Below are 27,031 nucleotides of genomic sequence, written 5' to 3' on the forward strand. Positions count from 1 at the left end.
TCCCACTCTAGGTATAGAATCTACCACAGATGAGATTTTTAATTTTGCTGTAATATTTGTTTTTCTGATGATATAGTTAAAAATGAAAATGAAATGTTTCTGTAGTTTCATAGAAATGTAAATTCAAATAGCTTAAACACTCAAAATGTGTAAATATGCATTAACCAGGACACACATCATTTAGATGAGATGATTGTTTGCCAGTTTATTAGATACAATATGTACAAAAGAATACAATATGTGGTTTGAAGAACTAAAGATCTTTCAATTTACCTACATGTTAAAGATGAGTCTTAATGAAACTGACGTAGATTTGCTTTAATTGTTTTTATAATCTACTACCATAGGTAACACTTCACATATTACTAATCTGCTCATATTCTGCAAAAAAGTCCATTTTCTATGATCAAATGCATGAGAATTAGGCAACAAAGAACACACCCAGTGCAAACTTTAACTATTACTGAAGAAGAAATAGTAAAATATGTCAAAAAAGACTTAACAATCCTAGTTATGACATTTATCAGTGGGATTTTTAGAAAAGCATTTACTTCAAAGGCACTCTATCAGAAAACAATTACCTCTCTGTGTGGTAACATGCACTGAAATGACTGCCTCAGTTATTGGCACATTAGCGCTGTGAACAAAAGCTGCCAGAAATAGCAACAAACATCTTTCCTAATTTACTCCATAGTAAACAAAATATTCTTAACAGAGTTATTTCAATTTAACAATATAAACTTTGTACAAAATAGTGGGACCACCTTTCATAGTTTTCAACTATTGCAAAACCAGCAAAGCTCACAGACCTTAAGAAAAAAAAACAAAAAAAAAAAACAAGGCATGACATTGTTTCTGCTGTTGTGCATCTTTTTCAGGAAAGTCGTTTAACGGCTGAGCTCATTAAGGGAACATACTGTAGTTTTCACAGACACACAATCCACACTAAACGCACTTTTCTTTAAAGTGTTACTACAGTACAACTGGTTATTGTTTTTGAGGCAATAATTAATAATGGCGAACTGTAAAGTAGATCTTACATATAACCCAAATATCTTTACATAATATTTTAGTAATGAAATATATTTTCAGCTCTTGGTTTTAGAATTTTTTGATGACTTTCCTGTGTGCAAACATAAAAACACAAAGACATTCTGTATCTATATGAAAAACATTGTAACTCTTAGATTTTAACTTATGGACAATCATTTGTGAGTCAAGATTCAGGATTTTTTTTTTTTTTTTTTTTTTACAATGAAGAAACTAAATACTTTTCTATAAGACCTTACACAGACATCTCCAATTAAAGTAACAGCTAAACCTTCCTGGAACCCAGGCAGATATGTTAATGTAAAGCTGGACTGAAGCAGATTTTTATGAGAACATTAAAATAAATTTAAAAAAAAAAGTCACATTTAGGAGAACAGTGTACATTATCATTGATATGTGCAGAGCAGCGTCAATGACAGATTCTTACTGTATACGCACTAATATGAGAAACAAGTGTTTACACAATACTTGTCAGTGGATGCACATGCAGGTGTGACTGGAAGCATGTGGGGTGCTTTTTAGAGCTTTTGTTATTTAAGGAGTGTCGTCTCAAAACTCCACAGCAAAATGTCAAGATAAACCAAGAGTGCAATAGACAGGTGGATGAAAAGTTTGGCAAAAGTGCATCAACACACACACACACACGCACACACACGCACGCACACCCACCCACACACACACACACACCCTCACACACACACACACACACACACACACACACTGGCCTTTCAGGAAAACAAAATTTAACATGATCTTTGCAGTGATATGAAGTAAGACTTTACATGGTACAAATGCATCAAGCTGGTCCAGTAAAAAAACAAAAAAAAAAACAAACAATCCTACTGAAAGATGTCAGAGACATGTAACAGTTTGGCCAAATCAGAGATTCAGTTCCTTGTTCAAGTTTAACAGACACTTATTTCCAATAGCTTAATTGACAGTCTGAATTACAATGTTAGTTATTTAATTAACAAAAACTGGTATTTTCACTAGTACAACTTTTTTTTTAACTTCCACAATGATACTCACCGTGATTAGAGTGATTTAAGGTTAATTAATTAATAATAATTAAGGTGCATTTAATCATATATTTAAATGATATCACCACGGAGTGGAAAATACTATAATTTGCTGCAATGTCTTTGTTAATTATCCAACTTGATAATTCAGTTACTGCACAAAAGCTGCAATTACATGTTTAAAGGACGCACTAATTAGCCCCTGATTGCTGAGTGTTACACGACAAAAACAGGTTTTCATTCGTCCGTTGATGGACACAGACATGCTTGAAAGTTTTGATGGATTTGTTGATGCTATGTAGCAATAGTTAAAGAAGGCAACCTTTCAATTATGCCACTGCTGTATTGACTGACAGTGTTGTGGTCAGTGGCCAAACGTTTTGCAAAGCAACTGTAAGGAAGTAAAGTAAATGTGCTGATTCGCCTTCTCATTCAGAGTTAGTTGAACAAACTGATATTATTAAATCTTAAATATGAGCTAGCAGCATAGTTTGCAGATATACTGGCTTTTTATCAACAGGTACATGTAGGTAAAATCGCTGCGGCACCAGAATCCTTGTTGACCTGCTTACTTGTGTGCTTTGTGTTTGTATGGAAGATTAGGAAAGAATCACCAGTGGCAGACAAATGAATATCTTCCTTTCAATTGCTGCTTTTGCACAGTGTACACAGAAACCATGACATTACATTAAGCTAGGAACTCAGGCTGCGTGATGCAGCCGTGAGGCACATGCAAATGCATAACTGAAAGCAAATATATTTGCAGTGATGAAACATTAGAAACAGGAGGAAAGTTTCAAATCTCCATGACACATTCTAGTCTGTTTTGCTGGCAAAATAGGCAACATGAAAAAATGAGTCTGGCGTTAAAGAGGTTACAATCTGAAACAAATCACTGCATTCATCGAGGTTCATCAGCTGATATTTGGCAACCTTCTTATAGTGCTACCTCAGTGATGGAGATGGAAGTGCCACCTTTAACCCTGAGGTTCTGTAATTTTAGTGAGTCTATAACAACCAAAGTTAGAGTAACAACCATATTTTGTGGCAAAAATGGTGATTCACTCAGACATCACGTTGAAGGAACAGTATGGCTGTAGTGTGCACAATGCCACCAAAAAGAAGCTCTTTGATGCAGGACTTCTCTCACCAAACATTTGGAGACAAAACAACAAACTGTCCAATTGCACTTCAGATCTAAATCCTTAAATCCATCCTTAATCCAAGAACGGTTTTCCTCCACTCCTATTCTGTGTAATATGTTGTAACAAACAGACTCATACAACCAGTGTAACAACCAGTGTTTTCAGTATATAGGATTAATCACTGATCTTTAAAATATGAATAATGATTAATAGCAATCAACAGTATCTTTACTCCATTAAAGTTCACTTTAGATCCTTAATGTGACAAGTATCTCAGCAGCTTGCAATGTTAAGAGGGATTTGGAAAGCTGGTGCTTGTCCACTCCATATACATAATAAGACTAGACATGACGAATGCCACAAGCATAGCAAAGATACACAAACTCTGACAAAAGAATCTTAAGACGCAATGTTATTAAAACAAACAAACAAAATAAACAAATAAAAAGCACAGGAAAAAGCAGAGGTGTTGTTTTCAGTGTGTTGACCACAGGTACTACATGTTCAGGTAAGGCATAGTAGAATTACACAATAGTTTAAAATATTTTCTTTTTTTTGGGAGGTTACATTATGGCAAGCTACTAACACCAAAGGGCACCTGTGCACATCTCGGTCCGTGCGGAAGACTTGTGATCCATCTTGACCCGTCCTGTATATTTTGGGGTTGCTCTGGTTTGTCATCAGTCATCAATGTCCTCATACAAGTTGTTGTCAAAGGGCCGCTCCAGACATGGTTTTATTCTGTGTCGGGAGTACTTGAGCTGAAGCAGATCCCCTACCTCGCTGATGGCACTCAGAGCCTGTGGAGACATTTATACAATAAAAAAAGGCTGTCAACGTCAAGGGCAATATGTGGCTTGAGAAAATATAAAGCTGCGCCAAGCAACTTTCTTCTAAAGGAAGACATACCTGTCTCGCAAGATTAAGTGACAAACTTAAGCTGAAACAGAAAAGACCATTAACTTTGATGTTGAAGTTAGAGCCAATCTTTCCAGTTTTTTCCCCATTCCTGATGTGAAGTCACCAGCAGGACATCTTGTTAAGGTGAAGGAGGTGATGGCTTTGAAGGATATGTCATCTAAATCGTACCTAGCACTCATTCTGGCTGACACCTCCACCCAAAAAGAAAACACTCAGTCTTAAGGCTACGGTGACTTTGCATGCATTTATGTCAGTTTTAACAGTTGCCTGAATTGCACCTGAAATGCACCACTTGGCCACAGAATGAACCAAATAAAGTCCTCTTGGTCTGTCGATGCTTCTTTTAGATTTGACATTTGTTTAAGGCTAGGCTATTAATATGGTTGGGGAAAATGAAAAGGTCTTCAAAAGGACAAAAACAAAAGAGCTTAGGTATATGTGTGGGTGTATGGGAATGACAAGACAAAACTGCGAAAGCTCATGGTAGATAAAAGTAACACAAATCAACATGACACATCAAAGTACAAGGGAAAGATACAGAGAGGAAGACTAACAGAGCGATTTTAACATCATGACAGATAAAAGCACTATAGCCCTACAACACTCCCACTTTCCTTCTCCAGCTGTTGAGAGGAATGATGTTGCCAAAAGCAATAAAACCTCTGCACGTACGCAGACTAACTTAATGAGTAAAGAGGATGGTTATTGTGGAGGTATGAACTTTAAACGCTGGGAATAAACTGAGAATACGCTGCACATTAACCTGCTGAGTGATCCAGCTGACATTTGCTGTACTTTTTGCAGGAGTCATTTCATCTGAACTTTTACTGGACCATTCCTCCGAGAGCGACAGACTGATCATTTTCCCATTATACAGGTGTCAGACACTTCAGTGAGATGTCTGAGGTGACACACAATCATACCTTTGTCTTTCCTATTACAGGCAGTTTTTGTAGCCATTAGAATAGACTTTAATGTTACCATGATCTCTTGGTTTGGTTCCTAACTACTTGAAGGTTATGATACCATCCTGGAACTTTAAAGAGTGTAAAGATACAAGCTTGTCAGCTCTTAAATGTTGGTGTTTGCATGTTACTGCTTCTGGACTCAAGCTAACAAGCTACAAGGCTACGGTGACTTTGCATGCACTTTGATAAAGACTTGATATGTGTACCAGTCTAATAATTAGCCATAATTACTTGTCCCCACAAACTATATTTAGTTAGAGCATCGATGTGCCGGTGCAGCAGATCTTTAGGCTGACAATTCAGACTAATTACAGAAAATCAAAACAACCCAGAGTGTTTCACTGAATAATAACAATTGCAGCCAGACCTTGTGTGGGCATAGTACAGTGAGTTCTGGCTACACATGGGAAGTCAGCATCAATACTGTTGCAGTGTATATCTAAGTGATGCTGCAGTCTAAAAATACTATTTAAAAAGGAATGGAGGTGCTGAACGTACAGTGATACATGTTCACATACAAAGAAAACCAAATATTGTCCAGTTACTGTAGTAAAGTATCTGTCTGTTTCAACAATGTTCACAAATGAATAGGGACGGGAATCAAGACCCATTTCCAGGTTAAAACTGGTTCCAAATTTTCAGATCAATCAGAATCGTATTACTCCTTGCTTGTCAATTCCTCTTATGCATGCCGACGTGTTTTCCTGACAGCTGCACGTCCATCATGACCTCAAACTTCGCCGCTCTGCCAGTGAAAGTTTGAAACAAGAAGGGAGTCATGGTGGAGTGGGAGAAATGCTACACAGCCTGGCTTTATTTCATAAATAGATATGACAGCAGTGCTGCTTAATATGAAATAGTCAAAGCACCTGCGACATGTTGAGAAATGCAACAAATGCATGAAAGCCACCACTTCCCAGCCAAACAGCACGTCCTTTATGGAGGGTAAATGTCCTGTGTTAGCAATATTACTGCCACACAGCAGGCTGAGCAGATCCTTATTTGACTAAAAACATCAAATACCACGCAAATATTTTCTCATTTGATCCATTTTAGATGACAGGCTGTTACTACACGCAGTTCTGATACTGTCTTTACCAAATTGTTGTGTGTGCAGTGTTTAGTGTCTTGCGCCAGACCCTCGTTTGTGTTTATACAGCAGTGTTTACTCAGGCACTTGTAGCACTTTGTTTACCAAAAGCAGACACAAGAGGAACACCTGGCACAAGAAACTATGGCCTAAACAGAACAATTTTTCTGTCTTGTGCAGAATTGCATCAGAAAATCCATGTTAAAATAATTAATCAAACTATTAAAAATACACACTTTGAAAGAGCTGTAAGTTCAATTGGATTGATATAACAAATGACAGATTGTGTTTTAACTGTGTTTACTTGATGTATTTCACTATTTTAGTGGATTTCGATGGAATACTGTGTTCAGAATCTGAGAAAAAACCTGTGTAGATCTAGTGTTTTTTAACACAGAAAACTGATCAGGAATCAATTAGGGAATCAAAGAATCAAACTGATAAGCAGAATCAATAATGTTACCAACGGTACCAATAAAGTCTTATCAATTCCCATCCCTACAAATGAAGCTTTCGTGATTTACCCTGTCAAGCATGTCTTTTGTATGGGCGGCTGAGATGCAGAAGCGTGCCCGGGACTCTATGATTGGCGTTGCAGGGAAGCCCACGACCACCACCCCGATGTTTCTCTTGAACATCTCCCTGCCAAACGCTCTGCAGGGGGACAAACATGATGAGACAACAGAAGAAATGACATGAGGACAAGAACTCCTCTCCCATGGCACTCTAAATGCAAAATATGTGCACTGCTGAAAAACATCACTCAAACAATGGCACGTCATGAACAGACATGTTCCACCTGGAGAGAAGCAGATACCTTTGTATATAAAAGGGATGGTCATTTGAGTCAAAGTAGGCTGTATCGATTTGAAGACTTACAGGGGGGAAAGAAGGTTCCCATTTGTACATTTTATTTACTTATATATTTATGATTGTTTTTTCCAGTTAGGAAGCATTTGGAGATTAATAGATTTGTAATTCAATACTCAATACCCCCCCCCCCCCCCCCCACACACACACACACATACACTTTTGGTTCACTTACTAAACACTGTTAGTCAAACTACTCTTTTGAAGGTGAATGTGAACTCTGCTCAATATTTATTTTAGAACACAGCTCAATATGTAGGAATGTCCTCAACCTGACTTGATCCTAATGAGACATTTTTAATCAGTAGTGAACAGCTGACTGAAACTTATTTTACCAATACCAATGTGCCCCGACATTCAGAATCATAATACATCAATATCCGATACCCAGTCTTCCAGCAGCAGCTAGTCCAAAACTTGAGGCTCACCCTATCTTGGCGGGCATGTAGAGCATCATGGGTACGACAGGAGAGTCATTGTTGCCATAGATGATAAAGCCCATTTCTCTGAGCCTCTTGCGGAAATACACTGTGTTCTCCGCCAGCTGTTGGATGCGTTCTGAGCCTGGGGATGATAAGAAGAAATGCTGTATATTGTATATTTACAGCTTGCTGCCCAGCATTTGCCAGGTCATGTGAACATGTTTCACACAAAGTCTTATTTAAATCAGATGTTAAAATTGCTAACAGCAAAATCATGTTGAAGCATGTGTTACAGCCTCAACTGTAAGGCTTTATTTAGGGTTGTGTGTGTTTGGACAGGTTCTGGTTACAGGAGCTGCCTGCCTGACAGTGCGAATGCTGATTGGTTGGAAACTTGCCAGTCAAGTCGTTGGATCAGCTGTGTGACATCATCCATCAAGGCCATGTAGACTAACACCGTCCGTTGAGAATTAACCTGTGCCTGTTATTTTATTCTTTTGTCTGTGTTTTTTGGAGGATGTTGTTACTGTTGCACTAGACTGGGTTTGCCATTGTGGAGCAGCTGTTGCGGACCTACCACATGTTTCTTCACTGATTTACAGAGTTTAGCTAAACATGTTTATATTTGCCATTCTTGCACATTCAACTGCGGCCCAGCCTTTTACGTTTAGTAAAACGTTAAATTCTGCCAGTTGAACTTTTAACCCACGCAAAATTAGGTTCACAAAGACATACAAGGTCTATACTGTGTTTTTTTTGGACTAGAGATAGAACATCAAAAAGAGTTCACAAACAGCACAGAGGTGAACTCTTACCTAACTAAGATTTATGTGGACTGGCCTTATATTTGGCTGCTGCAATACCAAATGTCAGAATATAACTTTATAGCCATCCATTCATAAAAAGTTGTGAAGCATTTACCACATGTGCAAGTAATCTTAAGGACAGTAATAGATAGAGGAGTTTGTAATTGTCACAGATTTTCTGTGATCTAAGTTAATAATCCTCTATTAAGGGACAAATCTACACCTGGGGCCTTAGGCTAATTGATTTAACTACAATAACTGCTGGAATTGACCTTAGCATTTATTCCCAGTCTGCATGCTGCTCAAACAGAGCTCTGACCAATTTGTTGTGTTTAGGTATAGATTACATATGTTTTGGCATATGGTTAAGGACAAGGGTTAAGGTTATGGTTAGTCTGTCCCAGTACAGGACCTAAAATTGTGCACAGCTTGAGAGGTTCAACTCATATTTACAATGGGTGTAACATCTACTTTCCCTTTAGCAGAATGACTAGTCTTTGAAAGCCAAGCCTGCTGTTGAGTCTGCCTTACGTTTCATAGTTTGCACTGACACCTGGTGGCCAATGGTGAGAACTTCAGCAGTTAAGGTGCAACTCAAACACCAGTATAAAATAAGTCCTGTACAAACCACACCGTACATCATGAATATACAGTATTTGCTTCCTATAGTCTTTGTTGCTGTCAGCTCCCGCACCCATCTGCAGAGTAAAATGTCCAATCTTGCTAGGAGAGGCTGTTCTAGATCTTATAATAAGCCAGAAATAGTATTGAATAGTACAGAAAGGTCCCAGGTTCAAACAGGATTTGAACCTGTCAGTCAGAAACTTTCTTGCTGTACTAATCTCCACATGGGCATGTCACCATATTTTAAGACATGCAACATAAAAAATTATTTCATCGTGAAATGTCTCCATGCATTTCTTGCATTTTAGTCATATGACCGACATTAACAACAGACTCATTGTCAATCTGGATCCTCGTGAATCCCAGTATATCAATATTATCATTTTTAGGACAGATTTCTTTAAGTATTTTTATCTGAAACATCAAATATTGTGGTGCAAACGTGGACTCACCTTTTGTTGTGCCATCCTCTCCCATAATGCACTTCATAGAAGTGATGATTTGCTCCACCACAGGAGGAGACATGGAGGTGGCATAGACTGCACTGTGGGAATGGGAGCGCAGGTACTCAATAAGCTCCTAAACACAGCAGATACACAGGAGATGTCAGTAGCTATGCAGTTGAACAGTTGGTTTTACACACACTAAAAGAATAGTAAAGCCCCAACTATCAAGTGCAGTGTATTTCATTTTGCCTTGTTAAGAAAAGTATAGTCATTTACTTTTGTCCTTTCACTTCTAAAACATAAAGTACCAACCATCTAACTGGTTTGGTACAATGACATGGAGGTTATTCACATCTCATTGTAAGCTACATCCTGTAACACATTCCTGCACTGGTGGTGCAGCTTTCTTTGAAAGAAAAAAAAAAAGGTATGCAGTGAAGGTGTTGAGAGAAAGTAACAAGAAACAAACATTTTCATTCATTTCAAATCATTGTAACACATGAGCTCAGACTTTTCATCCATGTTTGGTTTAGGAACCTCAACAATTCTAGGGTGTCACAATCATTTCAGCTCATGGAATCAACAAGTTGATTATGGCTTGAATTCAGGTTACCTGTGTTTGGTTGGTGTTATAGTGATGTATTGTGGAAAATACAGGCTAGTACGTCAGGAACACAGTGAATAGCCTGCAAATTCAGATTTCTGGAATGACTGGTCTTTTGTCACTTTGCACTGAAACCTCTGCTCTTGAGAGACTGTCTGCACTTAAAGCATTCTTAATATGCAGAACAGATTTAGCATCAATGTGCCATTTATACCAGGTTTCTGAACTGGAACAGTATCGGATCCTTGTGACTGTAAGAGCTTTAAGTCAGCTATGCTACCGCTGATCTATATTCTTTCTTTTTAGTTTGCATTTGAAACAAAGTTTAAAAGCCCATAAAATAATCCCACAGAACTCCATCCTCACCCTTTTCCCTGCGATGTATCCCCCCGCAGCACCAAAGCTCTTGGTAAAGGTGCCCATCATAACATCCACGTCGCAGGTGTCAAGACCAAAATAATCGACCACACCCCTTCCCCTTGGGCCCAGGGCCCCTATGCTGTGGGCCTCGTCTAGGTAAAGGTAGGCCTTGTAGCGTTTCTTCAGGGCAATCACCTCTGGCAGACGTACTATACTGCCCTCCATGCTGCAGAGAAGAAAAGGCGTAGTGTCACAGCTAATGTCAAGCTGATGTGTATCATGTTCACTTCTTGCCTGACAACCCACGAAATCTGAGCTCAACAGAGTATGACTACTAGATTCTTTAATTTAAAACTATGGAGGAATGTCAACCACTGAACCGATTTTATCTGGCATGACAACTAGAGATCTCATATATTACTAACCTACTTTGTATAAAGGTATGTTGTTAATGATACAAATGTCTCGGGTAATACTACAAGAGCAAAAAAGGATACAACATAGTGCAGACTATTGCACCTCTTAGTCAGAACAGAGTAACCGATCTAAGTTGTTTGTATGTCTGTTTTGTCATTGTGTGTATGACCAGTAAGAGGTAACCAAGCACTGAATCAGCTCTCTCAACCAACAGTCCAGTCCCGGGTGTGGTGATACTGCTGAACCTAATAGAACCACATACAACAGCAGTAGAAGATATTGCAGTCCTCCATCTGTGTTCATATGTTTGTGTTGTGCCCTTCTTATGATCCGTTCATACAGAAATTTGGAAGGAAATCGTGGGCATTTTAAAGTGGCCGAACATTGAAATAAACTTGAAACAACTCAGAAGGTCAAAAAGAAAAAAAAAAAACAAAAAAAACAAGGTGTTGGACAATAAAATCTAAATTCCTTGCAAAGCCCCAAAAAGCATATATCTTATGGAGAAAAAAAAAGGCTACCTGTAAATGCCCTCCACTAATATGAGGATCTTCTTCCATGGTCTGTGAGTCCTGGGCTGCCCGTGAGCTATGGCTTCCCTCAGCAGTTTCTCAAGGCTCTGCATGTCTTACAGAAAAAGCAAGAGAGCTGCCTTAAAACAAAAGTTATGGTATCACCAGCGGTGGCAGAAAAACACTTGCAGTTTGCTGCCAGATGGATTTTCATCAGAGGAGAATAAGACACTCGCACATACTATCTTATGCTGACCAGTTTAGATCACAAGTCTCCAACAGGACAGTAAAAACTAACTTGGTGTATTAGAACATTAATGGCTTTTTTCTCTAATTCTGCGTCTCAGTAAGTCAGAGTAATAGTTGACTGATTTAACATGAAACACAGGAATTCAGATTGGTCTGAGCACTTAATTTATAAACCAAGCCTGAAGCAGAGAGAATGCAGAGGCAGCACCACGTCAGTGTGTGTGCCCTGTATCTACTCCAGTGTATGAATCAAAGTGCTGAGATCAAATTACCACACAGAAAAGACATACGGCAAATGGAGGTAAGTACATCAGTGTAATGAGGCAATACAAATAATAAAACCTATACAGACTAACAGTAAGAGACCTTTGAAAAACACAGGAGCATTGAAGACATAATGGAAACAGTAATGAACAAACATAAAGACAAATCACCTAAACTGAGGGACTGACAAACAGGATTAGACATAGCGATGCAGGTGTACAGGGGAAAAGAAATGCAGGTAGAAGATGGACTGATAGGAAGACCGGTTTGTAAGCATACACTTACTGTTGTGTTTGAAGACTCTGATGGTAGATCCAGAGAGTCTGGCTCCCAGGACGAGAGAGGTGTGGTTCAATTCATCACTCAGAATCAGACAGCCCTGTGTGACATAAGAACACCATAAATGAGTATAAATTACTCATGCATGCGATTTGTTTTTAATCAATCTGAGGTAGCAAACAGAATTATACATACACACCTAGTTAAAAAAGGCTGGTGTATGGTTTTAATTGCATGGTGTGCTAATTAAAAGAAAGTGAATGTTGTAGAAATGTGCATCTTTTCCCAGTAGATTTGCATCCTTTCACAAGAACAAACATGTAAAGCAGCAGGTCTGCCACACTCCACTGTTTCCAGTCAAGAGTGAAAATTGACTAAATAGAGAAATATCTATATTCCATCTGCAGTGCTTTGAGTTCATCCGCTAATAAAAAGTGGCATTTACGTAATATAAAGTGACAGTGACAGAGGGATGGAGAACATAGAGAGAAAAAGGCGTAGCAGGCTCTGACAACACAAAGGAAATCTGGTTGGGAAAAATATATATTCCAGAGAAGAGACAAAAAATATGTAGTGCAAGAATAAATCACAGTTATACTGAGGAGCCTGTGGTCTTACCTTTCCAGCCAGAGCTGGTATGTTCATGGAGTTGGTTGCAAACCCCATCCCAAATGCCATGGCAGACTCCACACCCAGGAAATTAGCCACCAGTTTCTCCATCTCCTCATGTCTGTCCAGGTTACCTGAGGTGCAGACACACAAGAAGTCATCATACACACACACACACACACACACACGCACACACACACACACACACACACACACACACACCCTCACACACACCCTCACACACACCCTCACACACACCCTCACACACACCCTCACACACACACACACACACACACACACACACACACACACACACACACACACACACACACACGACCATTAGTTCCTCAAACACATATCTTACAAAGACTGTTTGGCAAAAACAAAACAAACAGTCAGACATCTAGACCACACTTACTTCCTTTCTTCCCTGAACATCAGATGAAAAGATCAATAACAATGTTTTAACAGTCAGAACCAGGCTAGCTGTTTCCTTCTGCTTCCACTCTTTGTTAGGCTCAGTTAATGGATATTCAGAGTAAAAACATGAAAATGGCATCAATCTACTCATCAAAAACACAAAAAGAAAAACAATAAACATATTTACCATGCAAAACTACACCACACAAACTGTTTCTTTAAGTTATGCCCTGCCAGGCAACTCTTCTTTTAAAGTAGCTGCATCAACTTCCATGAGCTTACTGAATCGATCTGTCTCTCCTTGTGTGGCATGTACTGTTCAGTATACGCATGCACTACGCATTTACGGAGCACATACGTCTGAACTTTTTATCAAAGTGTGGGCTGGTATTCCTGCGTTGTTTCAAATCTATCAGTGAAATCTGATAATTATATGACCTACTTCCTCTCGGCTTACCTGGATCTTATCAGACCTGCACTGCATTCTAGTTTCAGCCACAGATTTCTAAATTAAATACAACCCCTTGGAGTGACTACTTTGGATTTCCTCGACGTTGACTTACTTATTTTTAAGAAACTTTTAAGCTTGATACTCATAAACTCAGAGATGAAATGAGAGAAACTTTGTTGTTCCCTGAAGGGAAATTTAGGAATATTCCGGGAGAATCCGGGGAGTTTTGAGTGAGAATTTATGATCCTTTAGAGGTTATTTGTGATATAACTATATTTTCTTTTTTTTTTTTTTTTAATTTGTAAACCTAGCTCATTTTCAGGACAACTGATTGTCATATAGTGTTTTTATAGTATCAATAAGGATCAAGGGTTAAGGATGCTCTGTTCCTTTATAGTTAATTTACAGGCCACATCATTTTAATGTTCCAAGTTTCCAGATTAAAAATAGAGCCACTAAGAAACAGAGGGAGAGTTTATTAAACTAAACTACATGCTACAATGAATATGATAGCTGCTTTATAGCTTTCATTCCAGACAGGACTTCTAATATTCCAACACTGCAGTACAGAAAAACATAAGGAGACTTAGATGATAAATGGAAATGAAAGGTAAAACCTTGGATACTGGCATTGTAGTTAAAGACTGTGTACTGATTCAATCCTTTGCTGTGGTTTCCACTGCAACAATAAATGGACTGGTCTATGATGCTCTGTTTACTGTGGTGAATCAATCTATGCACGTTCTTGCTGTTGTATTTCAGAAATAATAGTGACAGTGGTTGGGCCTGGTGTGTTTTGGTGTGCGTTTGTACCAGTCTCCTGCCTGGTGCTTGCAACCCCGACACCGTACTTCATGGTCACTTCAGCTGCAGAGTCAGCACATGGACCTGTATTCTCAGCGAAGCCGAGGTAATTATACGAGCCCAAGTTAATCACATCCTGCACTATCCGACCTGTGTACCTGGAAGGGAGAAGAGAGGAGATAATCAGAGAAAAAAAAAAAAAAACATCAATAAGAGCAGGCTAATGTTTTGCAAGCTTATTGCTGTAATTAATAATAATGACTCGTACAGCTAATTAAAGAACAGATTGAAGTGCAGAGCAAAGCTAAACAGAATGAAAGTCTTTGTTTTTCCAGTCTTTTGAGTCGAGTGGAAACGGGCATATTGTTTGATGCAGCTGTTCCCTCATTATCTCACTGGCACTCCATGTTCTCTTATTGTTGCAGTGTGTGATGTTTAACTTTACACACTTCGCTGAACACCTTCCACTGCAGCTCTCCTCCATCTTTCTTCAAACAGCAGTGAGGAGCAGAGATATGAAATGTGGGATGTGAGTCATTTTAATGTCACATAAACTTTGATAGTTATGTTCAGTCTGAGATTTCATTGGAACAAGATACAGAATGTGTCACACTATAAAAATGGCTTAAAGTATATTCACACTTGCATTGATGTCGGTCACATATAAATAATGTGTTAAAACCTACACCAACGAGACGTGTTTCAATGTAAGTGTTCAGACAGCACATCTGACTTGTGTTGGGTTTGAGTTATTTTCATGGTCAAAGTTAACCACAAGGTATGATGCTGATAGAAATCGGATTGGGGGCTCGTCATCTTCTGTATTAAAAGAATAATATCACACAACTAAATTCTGCATGTGTTAAAAAAAAAAAAACCCAAAGTTTTACTTAAAACCAATGGAAAATAACTTACTATTAAAGCACAAGATGGGCAGGATAAAGACAACAAACATTATGTAGTGTAACACAATATAGTCCACTGGGTCTGCATTACATGCTGACAGGCATTGTTTTGCATTCAATTATACAGATTTACCTAATTTTCTCTTCTCCCCCATGCAGAGGAAGAACAGGTGGGGAAGACTATATGGGTGGGGTGAGGTACAGGTGTTAGTTTTTATGTCTTACAAGCCTGATTATTAAAACATAATTAAAAATATTTTAAGACAAAGTCACTTATCAAGCAACTGTGTCAAACTGCTTCATCTGCTGGTTCCAGCTTCTTAAATTACCACTTCTGCCTTCAGTGTTTCCTCTTTCATAGAACATCACAACATAACAAAACCCTTCACTTCGAATAAGTGTTTTATAATGTATAACCCGTGGTCAGGTTATGTCCTTGTCGACTGGGGCATTATCCATAGAACACACGTCCCCCACTGGGGGTTCCTGATTGAATATCTTGATGTTAACAGACAGATCACAATATTTACAATCTTGAATAAAGAGTATATGTCTATCTCACTCAAACGTCCAGTTGTAGTCATGGGACAGTCGCTGCATTAGTTCCATTTTTGCCCCAGGAACGCTGCATATAGGCCTGTTCCAGTTGTCTCTGATCCGCATGTAGAGGTTTCTGGTGTAAAAGTTCTCAAAATCCTGGTAGAGTGGCACAAAGTCCTAGATGGATAAATTGAGGGAAGACAGTGAGGGAGGTGCATAATTTCAATGTCACCCTAAAAATGTTAGTTACTGGTAGTGTTTTAAATCTATATAAAAAAAAGAACAGTTTGCTATTCATGCTTTTGAAATGCTTAAGTAGAAAAGAATTTAATCTCTTGACATATTGTCTTGCCATTTAAGCACATTACTCAGCGACCTGGATAACATTCCACAGTGATGGGAGTAAACATCTGTGGGATATCCTCGGGTGATTTAATGCCTTCCCTGTGTCTATCACACAAGCTTCCTTTCCTCAACATATCCAAATACTTAAAACAATGGACTTCGCTATCAAACATTACATAACATGTTGAAAACAAACTGAGCGGACAGGGACGCACTCCAAATGCACTAATAATCCATCATTAGCTGTGGGTTGACAAAAATGTAACCCCGTACACTATTGTGAAGAGAAGTAATGCTTCCTCAGGGAACATATTTCAAATGTTTGCATGTGGGGCATGAGGATCTTTCAGCACATACACAGACACTTTTCTTACAGTCTATTTCCGGGCTATCACGATTGCATCAAATGATCTGAGGTTTTGTTTTCTAACTGTGCACTTCCTTTCCAAACACTAGCTTGAAGCAATAACGTTTAAAATGTTTGAAATAGGAGCGGTTGTTCTATAGCCTCTAGTCTTGTGGTGTGCAAATATCCCATTGATGCAGCCTGCTTAGGAAAATAACTAATGTATCAGATCTATTTTTCCAGTTGTTGCCAGTATAATTTCTATTCTCAGTCATGAGCTCAGGCAAGTAAAGCAGTCCCATTCAACATCTGTTTGTTGGTTGGTTGTGTATTTTAAATTCTCCATGTAAAGGAATGTGTTGTCCCTGTGGCTCCTCTCACCTTCTGTTCCTCCCTCTCTCTGGCAATGGGGCACCGTTCGATCTGCCAGTGACGGAGAAAGTCACGGAGGTAGCCGAAGATGGTCAGGATGCCGTAGCCCATGTAGGTGAGTACCGCCACCAGCATGGGCGTCTCCTCAAAGCACTCGACGAAGGGCCGGTTATAGAGCCTGCCATGACGAGATGCTGCATGGACCTAGGCAGCATGGAAACCAGAGCATTTACTGAAAAATCAAAAATCACTATATTTTTAGTTTCTTAATATTTCATAGAAATGCATTAGAGCATTTGATATCCAAGTGCAGTTGTGTCATACAGGAAAACAGTTTTAGTAACAGAAATTTACTATCAACAGATGCTCAAATGAAATAGCAGAGCAGGGGAAAACCTCTTCATAAGGTTTCTTAAAATAATAGTGCCTTTCCCTGCAAATTACTATTTCTTTATTTATAATATTCTGTGTATGAAATCTTACAAATGCTATAAATATGACAACTGTAGACATGAAAAGTATTCTAATCAGAAAGAAAATATGATTTTTTACTAGTGCTCAGCTAGTTTCATGTAGATGTGGTCAAAATGACAAATTACTGAACCACACATTAGGTAGAAAAAGTATACAAAGTACACACTGTCTCCATGCATACAAGTCTGGTTCATCAAAAGTTTGACTTTCACTTGTAAATACTAATTCCTTAGCTGGAACCAGGTTTTGTATGTGGAATAATCTTCATATAAACATATGCCCTAATTTCCTGTGACTCCCTTTCCTTTCTCCCAGTCCTCAGTTTACTTTCTGTTACTCTCTTAAAGGTGACTTATCTGCAGCCCAATTTTAAGTGGGAGGAAGATAAGAGCATTAGGTCCTGGTACAGCTGTACACTAACCACACAGCACAGAAAACACTGTGACAGAGGCCAATGAGGGGAGATTTGACTGTCAAATACGGGAAAAATCGGCTGTGTCAGTCTGTGCACTCACTGAGCGAGCTGAAATGCACATGTATACCACCATTCTTCAGGTAAATCCAGCCTCACATTGACAGGCAGTGATAGTAACCCATTACTTAGCTGATTCTCTGGCACCACAATGTCTGGTAATGGGAATAACCTGCCAGCACGTCGTCTCTCCCCTTATGTGACACAAGAATCTCAAAGTGGAGATAACTATAATTTGATTTGGCCAACACTTACCTCACTGCATTATTAGTGTCTTACTATGACAGACGGCCACTGTGTAAATGTTTGCAATTGTAGGACACAACTGCCACAACACTTTTGCAGAAATCAGCAGTCAGAAGAGAATTTAGGTTACTAAAACTTTTTGTTTTGCTTAGCAGTGCAAATACTGCATAAAAAAAACTCTATCACAACATAACAATGAGTTTAAATACCTGTGTGTAAGAGCGCCTTTATTCACAAAATCAGAGGGCAGCTAACTGGGAGAGGATGCACCCAAAGGTGGAACTTTCATCTGTTGACTTTCTTCAGAAACACAGCTTGCACACAGCCTCAGTGGGCAGCTTTAACTGAAAAGGTGTAGCGGTTCAGTCTGTCCCTAACCAATAACTCAGCCCAGTTTCAGTCTCAGTTGTAAAGTTTAAAATGTACCCAAGTTTCTTTAAGTGGGTAAATCCAAAACTTTTACTGCCAAACACTTTCAGCCAATGAAGACCATGAAAGAGGGTAAGAGGGTTTGAGAGTTAGATCTGAAGACGTGGACCGTGAAACACGGTCCACTCCCTCTAAACACACTCAGAGATAAGGATGCAAGCTTCAAACTATCAGGCAGAGAAATGTGGACAGTTGTTTGACTGGCTCTGATAGCACCATGGGATATCTCACAATTATTTTTTAATATACTGTTAGGAGTTAAAAAAACAGTGGATGTGTCCAACTTTTTAACTGGTGTTGCACAACTGTGAACTTGGTGACACTGATTGGACAAGATTATAAATCACTGTCATGTCAACCTGCCGATACATGCCTTTTTTTAAAAAATCCAATAAAACTAGGTGGAGCAAAATGATTTTCAAAATAATTTAAATGCTGTTTGGAGCAGTTGTGATCATGCCGAATTGAAGGTCTGGAAATGATTCAGAAGGATCTTCTAGCTGTGGCTTGGAGGGAGAAAGTAACATTATGGATGGTCAGAAACTCTTTAAACCATGATTTTTTTTATGGAGTTTGTCGGTTTCACTGTCTCGATGACAACAGCTGTCATGTTGTCATGTAATGACAGCTGTTGTCATGGGACCTGATGACAGTGACAGCAAAGAGAGGGTCGCCCGGGTACACACGGTATTGGATGCTTCCCCCACCCCCCGTCCCATCCCGGGCCTCACCTCCTTCTCCTCCTCCTGCTCCCCGGGGTGGCTCTGGTGCTTGGGCTGCCGCTCATGGTAGGGGTGGACGCTCTTCACCCAGCCGTTTCTCTCCGGTTTCAGTCCGTTCTTCACCTGCGGACACACTTCCCCGTTGGCTGGCTTGGTGGCGGAGCTCTCGGTCATTGCTGGCCAACGACTGTGGAGCCGCGACGGTAACTTGCATGAAGGAACACGGAGCCTCCAAGTGCAAAGCGGTGACAGTATCCGCCTCGGGAGCGTTTACCGGCACACTACAAACTCTCTCTCACTCACATACAGCACACGCTCAGGCGCGGAACCTGTAAATCCAGACGCCAAATACCGGAAATCAACGACCGTAAATCACACCGGAGCCTGCAGGAGGGGGCGGGGCCACGAGTTTCACGTGTACCAAAGGGCGGGGCGTAATGCTGGCGAAGAGAGAGAGAGAGAGAGGGAGGGTGTTAAAACGTCAAGTGAGGAAATATTCATCTGATCAATCCAATCAATACACATCTGGTGCATTTTAAAACATCAATAAGAACAGCAGACATGTTTATAGGCCATTACTTATGACATTACTTATTTAATCAATGAAAACATGAACAAATTGTGTTCAAAACAAAAAAAATAACAGATTCTGTTAAATAACAGAATCAAAATATTAGACTGAAAATCATTTATATGCTAACATTCAATTAGAAATACATGTATTTTATTTACCTAACTGTGAATAACTATAGTAAACTCATGTGCATTATTCTGTATGGTAATAATAGAAACCACTGCCCTTGACATCATTTTTACTACATAACAAAAATGGCAGAACCTTCATTTTTTGTAAAAACCCCAATTTAGCTACTCCCTCTGGTGGTTTGAAGACATAGTAGCACCACAATATGCAGTACAAACTACTTGAATGTCCTAATATCTGAGAGTAACTGAACCATACTGAACCATACTGAACTATTACTTAACATTAGTTCCCCTAATAAGACACTTGTATAATGTTTCTGATTTGACTGTTATATAATTGTTGTAAAACCTTGTGGTCACAACTTCACATAGTGCTATGATTTCAGACTTATAAAGAGCAGTATTAAAGCCTAAATCACTGAGAAATGGTTTGACAACCTTACATTTTCAAACCTTGTCAAATAGTGATGGACAGATTGTGTATTCATTTGAGACTGTGTGGGACTGAATTGATATTGTTTGCGTATATGTGGTGTGTTTGTATTTTTGTTTGGTGGGCTGTTTTTAATGGATGTCTTGTTTTTTCATTGTCTTTTAACAACATATTATTAACTAATAACTACTGTTCAAATGTGTGTGTGTTTTTATGTTTGTGCTGTATATAATAAATGGCACAGTGAGAGATGGGAACTTTAAACCAAAAGACAACATTTTCAGGTAGCATATATTTTTGGGGTGCACTTACTGATCACTGATTATTTTTCAGTTTTGATTATCATGTAAACAGAGAATGACTGAATGGCGTTCAGGTTTTACGCGCAGTAGTTTGGAAACATAAGGTTGACTCAGTGTTTATTATGTAGAATCCCTGCTGTCGTGACTTTTAAAATGCGTAAATTAATGTAAAAGTTGGCCTGCGTGCATCCTTTGGTGGTTATGTTCATTAATGCCGCTGATAATGAACAGTCTATAACTTGTATGTTACGGATATATTTTCGGGGATGAACGTCGAGACACGAGATTAGCGCATGTAAACCATCAATGTATCACTATTAAAGTGCGCTTTGTGGTTTTTAGCGCCCTAACCAGTCAATAAACGCAGAAACAGAACAAAGTAGGTCCAGTAAACCGAAGGGAACTTATTAGGAAAATACGTTCTGAAAAGAATCCTCGATAGTTTTGGAGTTCAATCCAGAACCTCGATGGATTTGTGACACCACAGGTCAGAATGTGGCTGAGCTGTGGACACAGGCTGCACATACAGCCTGATACAGCTCTGAATCCCCACTGCAAGATGACAACACAGGAAAAACATTAGCAGCTGTGTGATGAGGTATGAAATGAAATGAGAAGAGAAAAAATCGGGCAGACACTGATTCAGTGTTGAGGCAAATAGTTTCTGTTGAATGATATTTAAAGTTGAATAGTAGATTAAATTGTGGTGAATATTTAACTTTAATTTCTTCCTGATGGTGACAGGGCTGAAGGTGGTTTTCCTGTTCTAGAGGACACGATGAAAGCTCCCATTGTGCTCTTTTATTTCCTCCTCATCGTGAGTGAAGGCCTTGCATGGGACCACAAAGCCCGGAGGAGTGTTCCCTTCCAAAGTAAGACTTCTACCATAGATGTACAATCGAAATACAGATGTGAAGGGGCACCACCTCTGAAAAGAGACTGTATGTAGACTTTAGATGCTGCGTAGATACAGTCACACATTTTCTCGGCATTTATAGACTAACGGCTGTATACATCACTATAGATATAATACAATACAGCTGAATTTCATATTAATCCAGTTGCCTAGATGAAAAAGCACATTGCCTGAATGGTAGGACTGCAACACAAACAACAAATGAATTGTGATCTAAAAATAATTACGTATAGCAGCGTGTAACATAACATAAAAAATCATTTTAGATCATGCAGTGTGAAAATAACAGAACAAACAACCAAACTTTATTCAAATACATAGATCTGAAATAGAACATTCAACATCTGTCTCTCTCTTTTAGACATGAACTTGAAACAGTTCAAACAGTCTGAAACAAACAGTCGTTTGAGTGCTTTGTTGGTAAGAGACGACATTGGTCAGCTTGTTGTTGGAGCCAGAGGGAAAGTATTCACCCTCAGCTTGGATGACATCACAAAAAAGACCAGTGAGGTAAGACAGCAGCGCTTTTTACCACCATTTATTGCAATTTACAATGTATGTGCAGGAAATGAATCTTTGAATTTCACAGTGAAAGTCTGATACAACAAAAACTCTAATAGACAAAGTTTTTTTTATGAACTCTATCAGTTCTTCATTGAAAGAATTGGTGTTATATATTATGACATTAATCTGAAAATGAGTTATGATTTATAAACCTAGACATTAGAATAAGGACTAAATTTAAATTCACTTAAATTGATTATTTCAAACATAAATATTACGAATGGTCTTGTAAAACACAAAGTAACATAACAATCAAAAAACATACAATGCCCATATGCGACAAGAAAAATAAACATAACCTGATGGAACAAGAGTAACAAAATCATTTCAAGTAGAACAAATCTTCAGAAAAGGTGTTTGTATGACAAATAGATGTAACAAATGTTTTCTAACACTATTACACACTTCACATTTTGAGCTACAGTATAAAATGCTAATTTTCTTTTCTTCTAGGCCAAATGGACAGTCAGCTCAGCAGAGAAATCCATCTGCCAAATCAAGGGCAAAGACATTACGGTAAAGTCAGAAGTGAATAATGTGCAAATGCCATTAGCTGTTGGTGCATTTTTACCATTCTGCACAGCTTATAGTTTCTAATATTTTTATCTTTTAACTTGTACTCTTTAAACAGGAATGTGACAACTTCATTCGGACTCTACACACAATGGAGGATGGTAAAATGCTCGTCTGTGGGACAAACGCTTTTAACCCTTCATGTGACTACATGGTAGGCAGCTTTGAGTTCCCAGAAATACCTAAAGCTATGTAGCTGCTGCGTTGTATGCTGTAATGCTTAAGTTAGTCATGTGAAATAAGTCTACTTGAATAGTAGAAATAAGCATATTCTGCTTTGTTAAATGAGAAGATTCATACCACTGTCATGCCTGTTTTGGTAAAATATGTTCATGTAGCACCAGACAACAGTTGGTTTACTTATTTATTCAATCGTCTTCTCTCACGCTCCACAGGAAACAGTATAAGCATATTTCCCAAATTATCAAACTGTTCCTTTCAGTAAGACAAACAAAACTTTGAGATTAATTGACCACGAATATTGATGCCCCCTTTAACAGACTTTCAACAATGGAAAAGCCTCCTTGGAAGGAAATTTGCAGGAGGGTAGGGGGAAAGTTCCCTTTGACCCCTACCAGCCCTTTGCTTCGCTGCAGGATGGTGAGTCTACAACTGTTTATGGAGTTTTCTTCTCATCTAACAAATATCTGTCAGTCAAAACATGAGGATCAAGTGTTGACATACTGTTTCCTTTATGCTTGATAGGAAACTCTTTGTACACAGCTGCTTCATCAAACTTTCTAAACACTGAAGTGCTGTTTCAGAGACACGGGCCGAACCCTCTCAAAACTGAAATGAAACGTTCCTGGTTCAATGGTAAGCTGCTCTTAACTGGAAACATGTAGCTAAACTGTCCAACAACCCATGCAGATGCAGGGCACAGTTTGTTTCATTGGCTGACCTGTTACGATCCTTCACAATACTACAACATTCAGCTTTTTCTTGTGCTGTCAGAACTAGTTGATAAACCTGTGACTTCATTTTTTTTCTCCAAATGATTTGTTTTCAGAGCCTACTATGATTTCCCTAAGCCTTGTTGAAGCAAACAAAAACAGCGAGGGCGGAGACGACGACTATGTGATCTTGTTCTTTACTGAGAGTGCTGTGGAAGAACGTCATGACAATGTTCGCGTGTCAAGGATTGCCCGTGTGTGTAAAGTATGTCTCTTAAGTCATCTCATACACAAGTCCTGTACACCTGCCCTAACTTTATATACATTATTTCTATGTTTAAATCAATCGTGTAACTTAATGTATTGTTTTAGAGTGACTTGGGGGGTAAAATGACTCTACAGAAGAAATGGACTTCTTTCTTGAAGGCTCGTTTTGAATGTCCATTTGGCGATGTTGGCTCACCTACACTTGTTCAAGATGTTTTTCTTGTTCAAGACCAAAATAACTGGAAGGATAGCATTTTCTACTCCACATTCACCTCCAACTCGTAAGTTACATGCATCTCATTTTTTGAGTGCATATAGCTAATCAGTATTATTATAAGATATAAATATGGGCTATGCATACCATAGGAATAGAGAATAACAGCATGTCTTTTCTGTACCCATCACAGGGAGCCCTCAGGTGGTTGCAGCAAGTCTGCCGTATGTGCATACAAGCTGTCAGACATCAACCAGGTATTCAGTGGGAGATTTTTGACTGAGAGTGATACTGGGAGCTGGGAAACATACACAGGAGAGGAGCCCTTCCCCCATCCTGGTTCAGTAAGCATAAAACCAAGAAGGATTACAATCTAAAACATTAAAAGTATTTGCTATTTTTTTTTCACAGTGTCATAATCCAATTGTATATGTCTTGTTGTTATAGTGCATTAGTAATGAAACGCGGGCCATAGGTGTTATGACCTCTCTTGACTTCTCTGACAAGACCCTACTGTTTGTAAGGAACCACCCTCTGATGGAGGGGATGGTTACACCATTAACTGGCAAGCCTCTCTTGGTCCAGACGGGGACACAATTTTCAAAAATAGTTGTGGACCAAGTCACATCACTGGATGGACAACAACATCACATAATGCTTATTGGTACAGGTATGCAATGGGAATGAGCAGGTGTGCTTTTATAGCAATATTACGAATCACAAAAGGTACTTTAAATTATGACATCCATATTGAATAAGTAGTTCTGTCCCTCAGACTCTGGTTGGCTGCAGAAGGCAGTGAGGTTTGATGGTGAGGACAGCCGCATCATTGAGGAGCTGCAGCTGTTTCAGACTCCTCAATCTGTCAACTTTCTCCAGCTTTCATTGAAATCAGTAGGGTTTAGTTCATAAGTTTGTACGCATATCTAAGTGGATAAAATACTGGATCTCTTTAAGACTTGAGATTTATGAAAATCTTACCTTAGAGTAGTAATGTATGGCTCTAAACTCTTATATTTCTGTAGGGCCAGCTATACAGCACCAGCAGTAACATTGCTGTTCAGATTAATGTTAGAGACTGCACCCACTATACATCATGCGATGACTGCCTTCTTGCCAGGGACCCGTACTGTGGCTGGGACCAGATCAGAGGCCAGTGTGCGTCTGCTGTGGGTACATCAACAGGGTCTATGTAAGCCAAAATTTCTTACAATCCTTTTTACATCACAATCCTGAAAGCTTTAATTTAAAAGAGGCATTTTTGTTCTTGCAGAATTCAGAGCTTGACTGATGGAGACATAAGCATGTGTCTAACCTCTGACTGTAAGTTAAGCATCCCCCTAGGCAATACTGTAAAAGCTAACGCAGAGGCTGCTCACAATAGGTGATACATATATCATTCATTACAATGAACAGGATGTTTTACACTGATGATATGGTAGTAGGAGATGTTTAAAAATTGAAACTTCAAAATGAGAATTTTCTTAAGCCTGAATGTGCTGTTGGTTAACTTCTTCTTCAGTGAAACAGAAACCTGACAGTGTCCACCTCACCCTTGGGGTAGCACAGTTCCTGCCGTGTTCCCCTGAGACCAACCTCCCAGTCAGCTGGCACTTTTCTGGCAGCATCCACTTTCCTGGTCCCCAACACACTGTGCTCAGCCAGGGTCTTATCATCAGTCCCTCCTATTCTGATGCTGGCCTTTATACCTGTGAAACAGTGGAAACAGTGAGGGGCAAAACACACCGGAAGACCGTGGTCCAGTATTTTGTTCAAGTTCATGACAACAACGCTGTTGTTAGGAACCTGAAGACGGCTGTGATTGCCTTGGCTGCTTTCACCAACTTGCTCTTACTCATGTGCAGCGTATTTCTGATCAGACACATAAAGGCAAACAAGCAAAACTACAGTGGTCATGACAACAAAAACACCAACAACAATGAATTAATCACCAAGAGGCCTTTTTGCCATTATGACCAAACCAAGCACCAACACAAAGAGGAAGAGCAGCCTGTGCAGACTGGGAGTGTTATATCTATACTCATTCTCCCAGAAGGCTACATGGCACATGTTTCTGAAGTAGAGCTGGAGGCAGGCAGTGACAATGAGATCATACAGTGACCCTACATTTTTACATTTTGTTTTGCTGCCTGTTTGTATTAACACAAAAATAAAAAAATAAAAATAATATCTACCATGAGTTAGTATTTAGGAAATACATCACTTATATAAATATTCATGATTAGGGTCCATGTAACACCAGGATGCATGGTTATTATTAATTATACACTTCCAGTCAAAAGTTTGAACCCACCTTCTTATGCAATAGTTTATCTAGTCAACAAAAACATGTTAAATAACCCACTCTTGGCTTTCTTTGAATCAGCCTCATTAGGTAATCACCTGGAATGGTTTTCCAACAATCTTGAAGGAGTTCCCAGAGGTGTTGAATATTTGTTGGCTGCTTTTCCTTCACGCTCCGAGCCAATCCATCCCAGTCCATTTCAATTGGATTAAGATCGGGTGATTGTGGAGGCCAAGTCATCTGATGCAGCACTCCATAACTCTCCTTCTTGAACAGATCGCTCTTACTTAACCTAGAGTTGTGTTTGGTTGGAAAACAAATGATGGTCCCACTAAGTGCAAACCAGATGGGGTGGCATTTTTCTACAAAATGCTGTGGTAGCCATGGTAGTTAAATGTGCCCTCATTAATAGTTTCACCAGCAAAGCACCATCAACCATCCATGCTTCACAGTGGGAACCAAACATTCAGGAACCATCCATTTAACTTCTTTACAGCTAACAAAGACTTTTAGAACCAAAAATCAAACTTGGACTCATCAGACCAAAGGACAGTTTTCCACTGATCTAAAGTCCATTCCTTGAGGTTTCTTTGCCCAAGCTAGTCTCTTCTGCTTGTTCTTCCAAAGTAATGATTTCTTTGCTGCAATTTCACCATGAAGGTTTGACTCATGCCGTCT

The 27,031-nt window shown here is 39.1% G+C and overlaps 2 protein-coding genes across 3 annotated transcripts; one reads left to right on the forward strand and one right to left on the reverse strand.

Annotated features, from left to right (window-relative positions):
* Positions 1-1,187: 1,187 nt before the first annotated feature.
* Positions 1,188-19,556, reverse strand: LOC113127723 (serine palmitoyltransferase 2-like). Of its 2 annotated transcripts, none has more exons than XM_026302450.2 (12): positions 19,191-19,556; positions 16,848-17,042; positions 15,798-15,952; positions 14,340-14,488; positions 12,665-12,789; positions 12,053-12,146; positions 11,264-11,369; positions 10,332-10,551; positions 9,368-9,494; positions 7,492-7,627; positions 6,718-6,847; positions 1,188-4,014 (listed from the first exon to the last, which is right to left on the reverse strand). In XM_026302450.2, exons 1-12 carry the CDS (start codon positions 19,353-19,355, stop codon positions 3,895-3,897), a joined length of 1,722 nt encoding a protein of 573 aa, XP_026158235.1. In that variant the 5' UTR covers positions 19,356-19,556; the 3' UTR covers positions 1,188-3,894. The 2 variants fall into 2 exon arrangements, with proteins under 2 accessions (XP_026158235.1, XP_026158244.1); XM_026302459.1 differs by having other exon boundaries at positions 16,848-17,070; positions 19,191-19,317.
* Positions 19,557-21,287: 1,731 nt separating this feature from the next.
* On the forward strand, positions 21,288-26,929 carry LOC113129212 (semaphorin-4E-like). Its single transcript, XM_026305083.1, has 14 exons — positions 21,288-21,493; positions 21,899-22,047; positions 22,555-22,617; positions 22,733-22,828; positions 23,175-23,274; positions 23,380-23,490; positions 23,684-23,832; positions 23,940-24,115; positions 24,242-24,392; positions 24,496-24,718; positions 24,824-24,942; positions 25,074-25,240; positions 25,322-25,371; positions 25,571-26,929. Exons 1-14 carry the CDS (start codon positions 21,400-21,402, stop codon positions 26,167-26,169), a joined length of 2,247 nt encoding a protein of 748 aa, XP_026160868.1. The 5' UTR covers positions 21,288-21,399; the 3' UTR covers positions 26,170-26,929.
* The last annotated feature ends 102 nt before the right edge of the window (positions 26,930-27,031 follow it).

The sequence above is a fragment of the Mastacembelus armatus genome, chromosome 22 (genome assembly GCF_900324485.2).
Source record: "Mastacembelus armatus chromosome 22, fMasArm1.2, whole genome shotgun sequence".
NCBI lineage: Eukaryota > Metazoa > Chordata > Actinopteri > Synbranchiformes > Mastacembelidae > Mastacembelus > Mastacembelus armatus.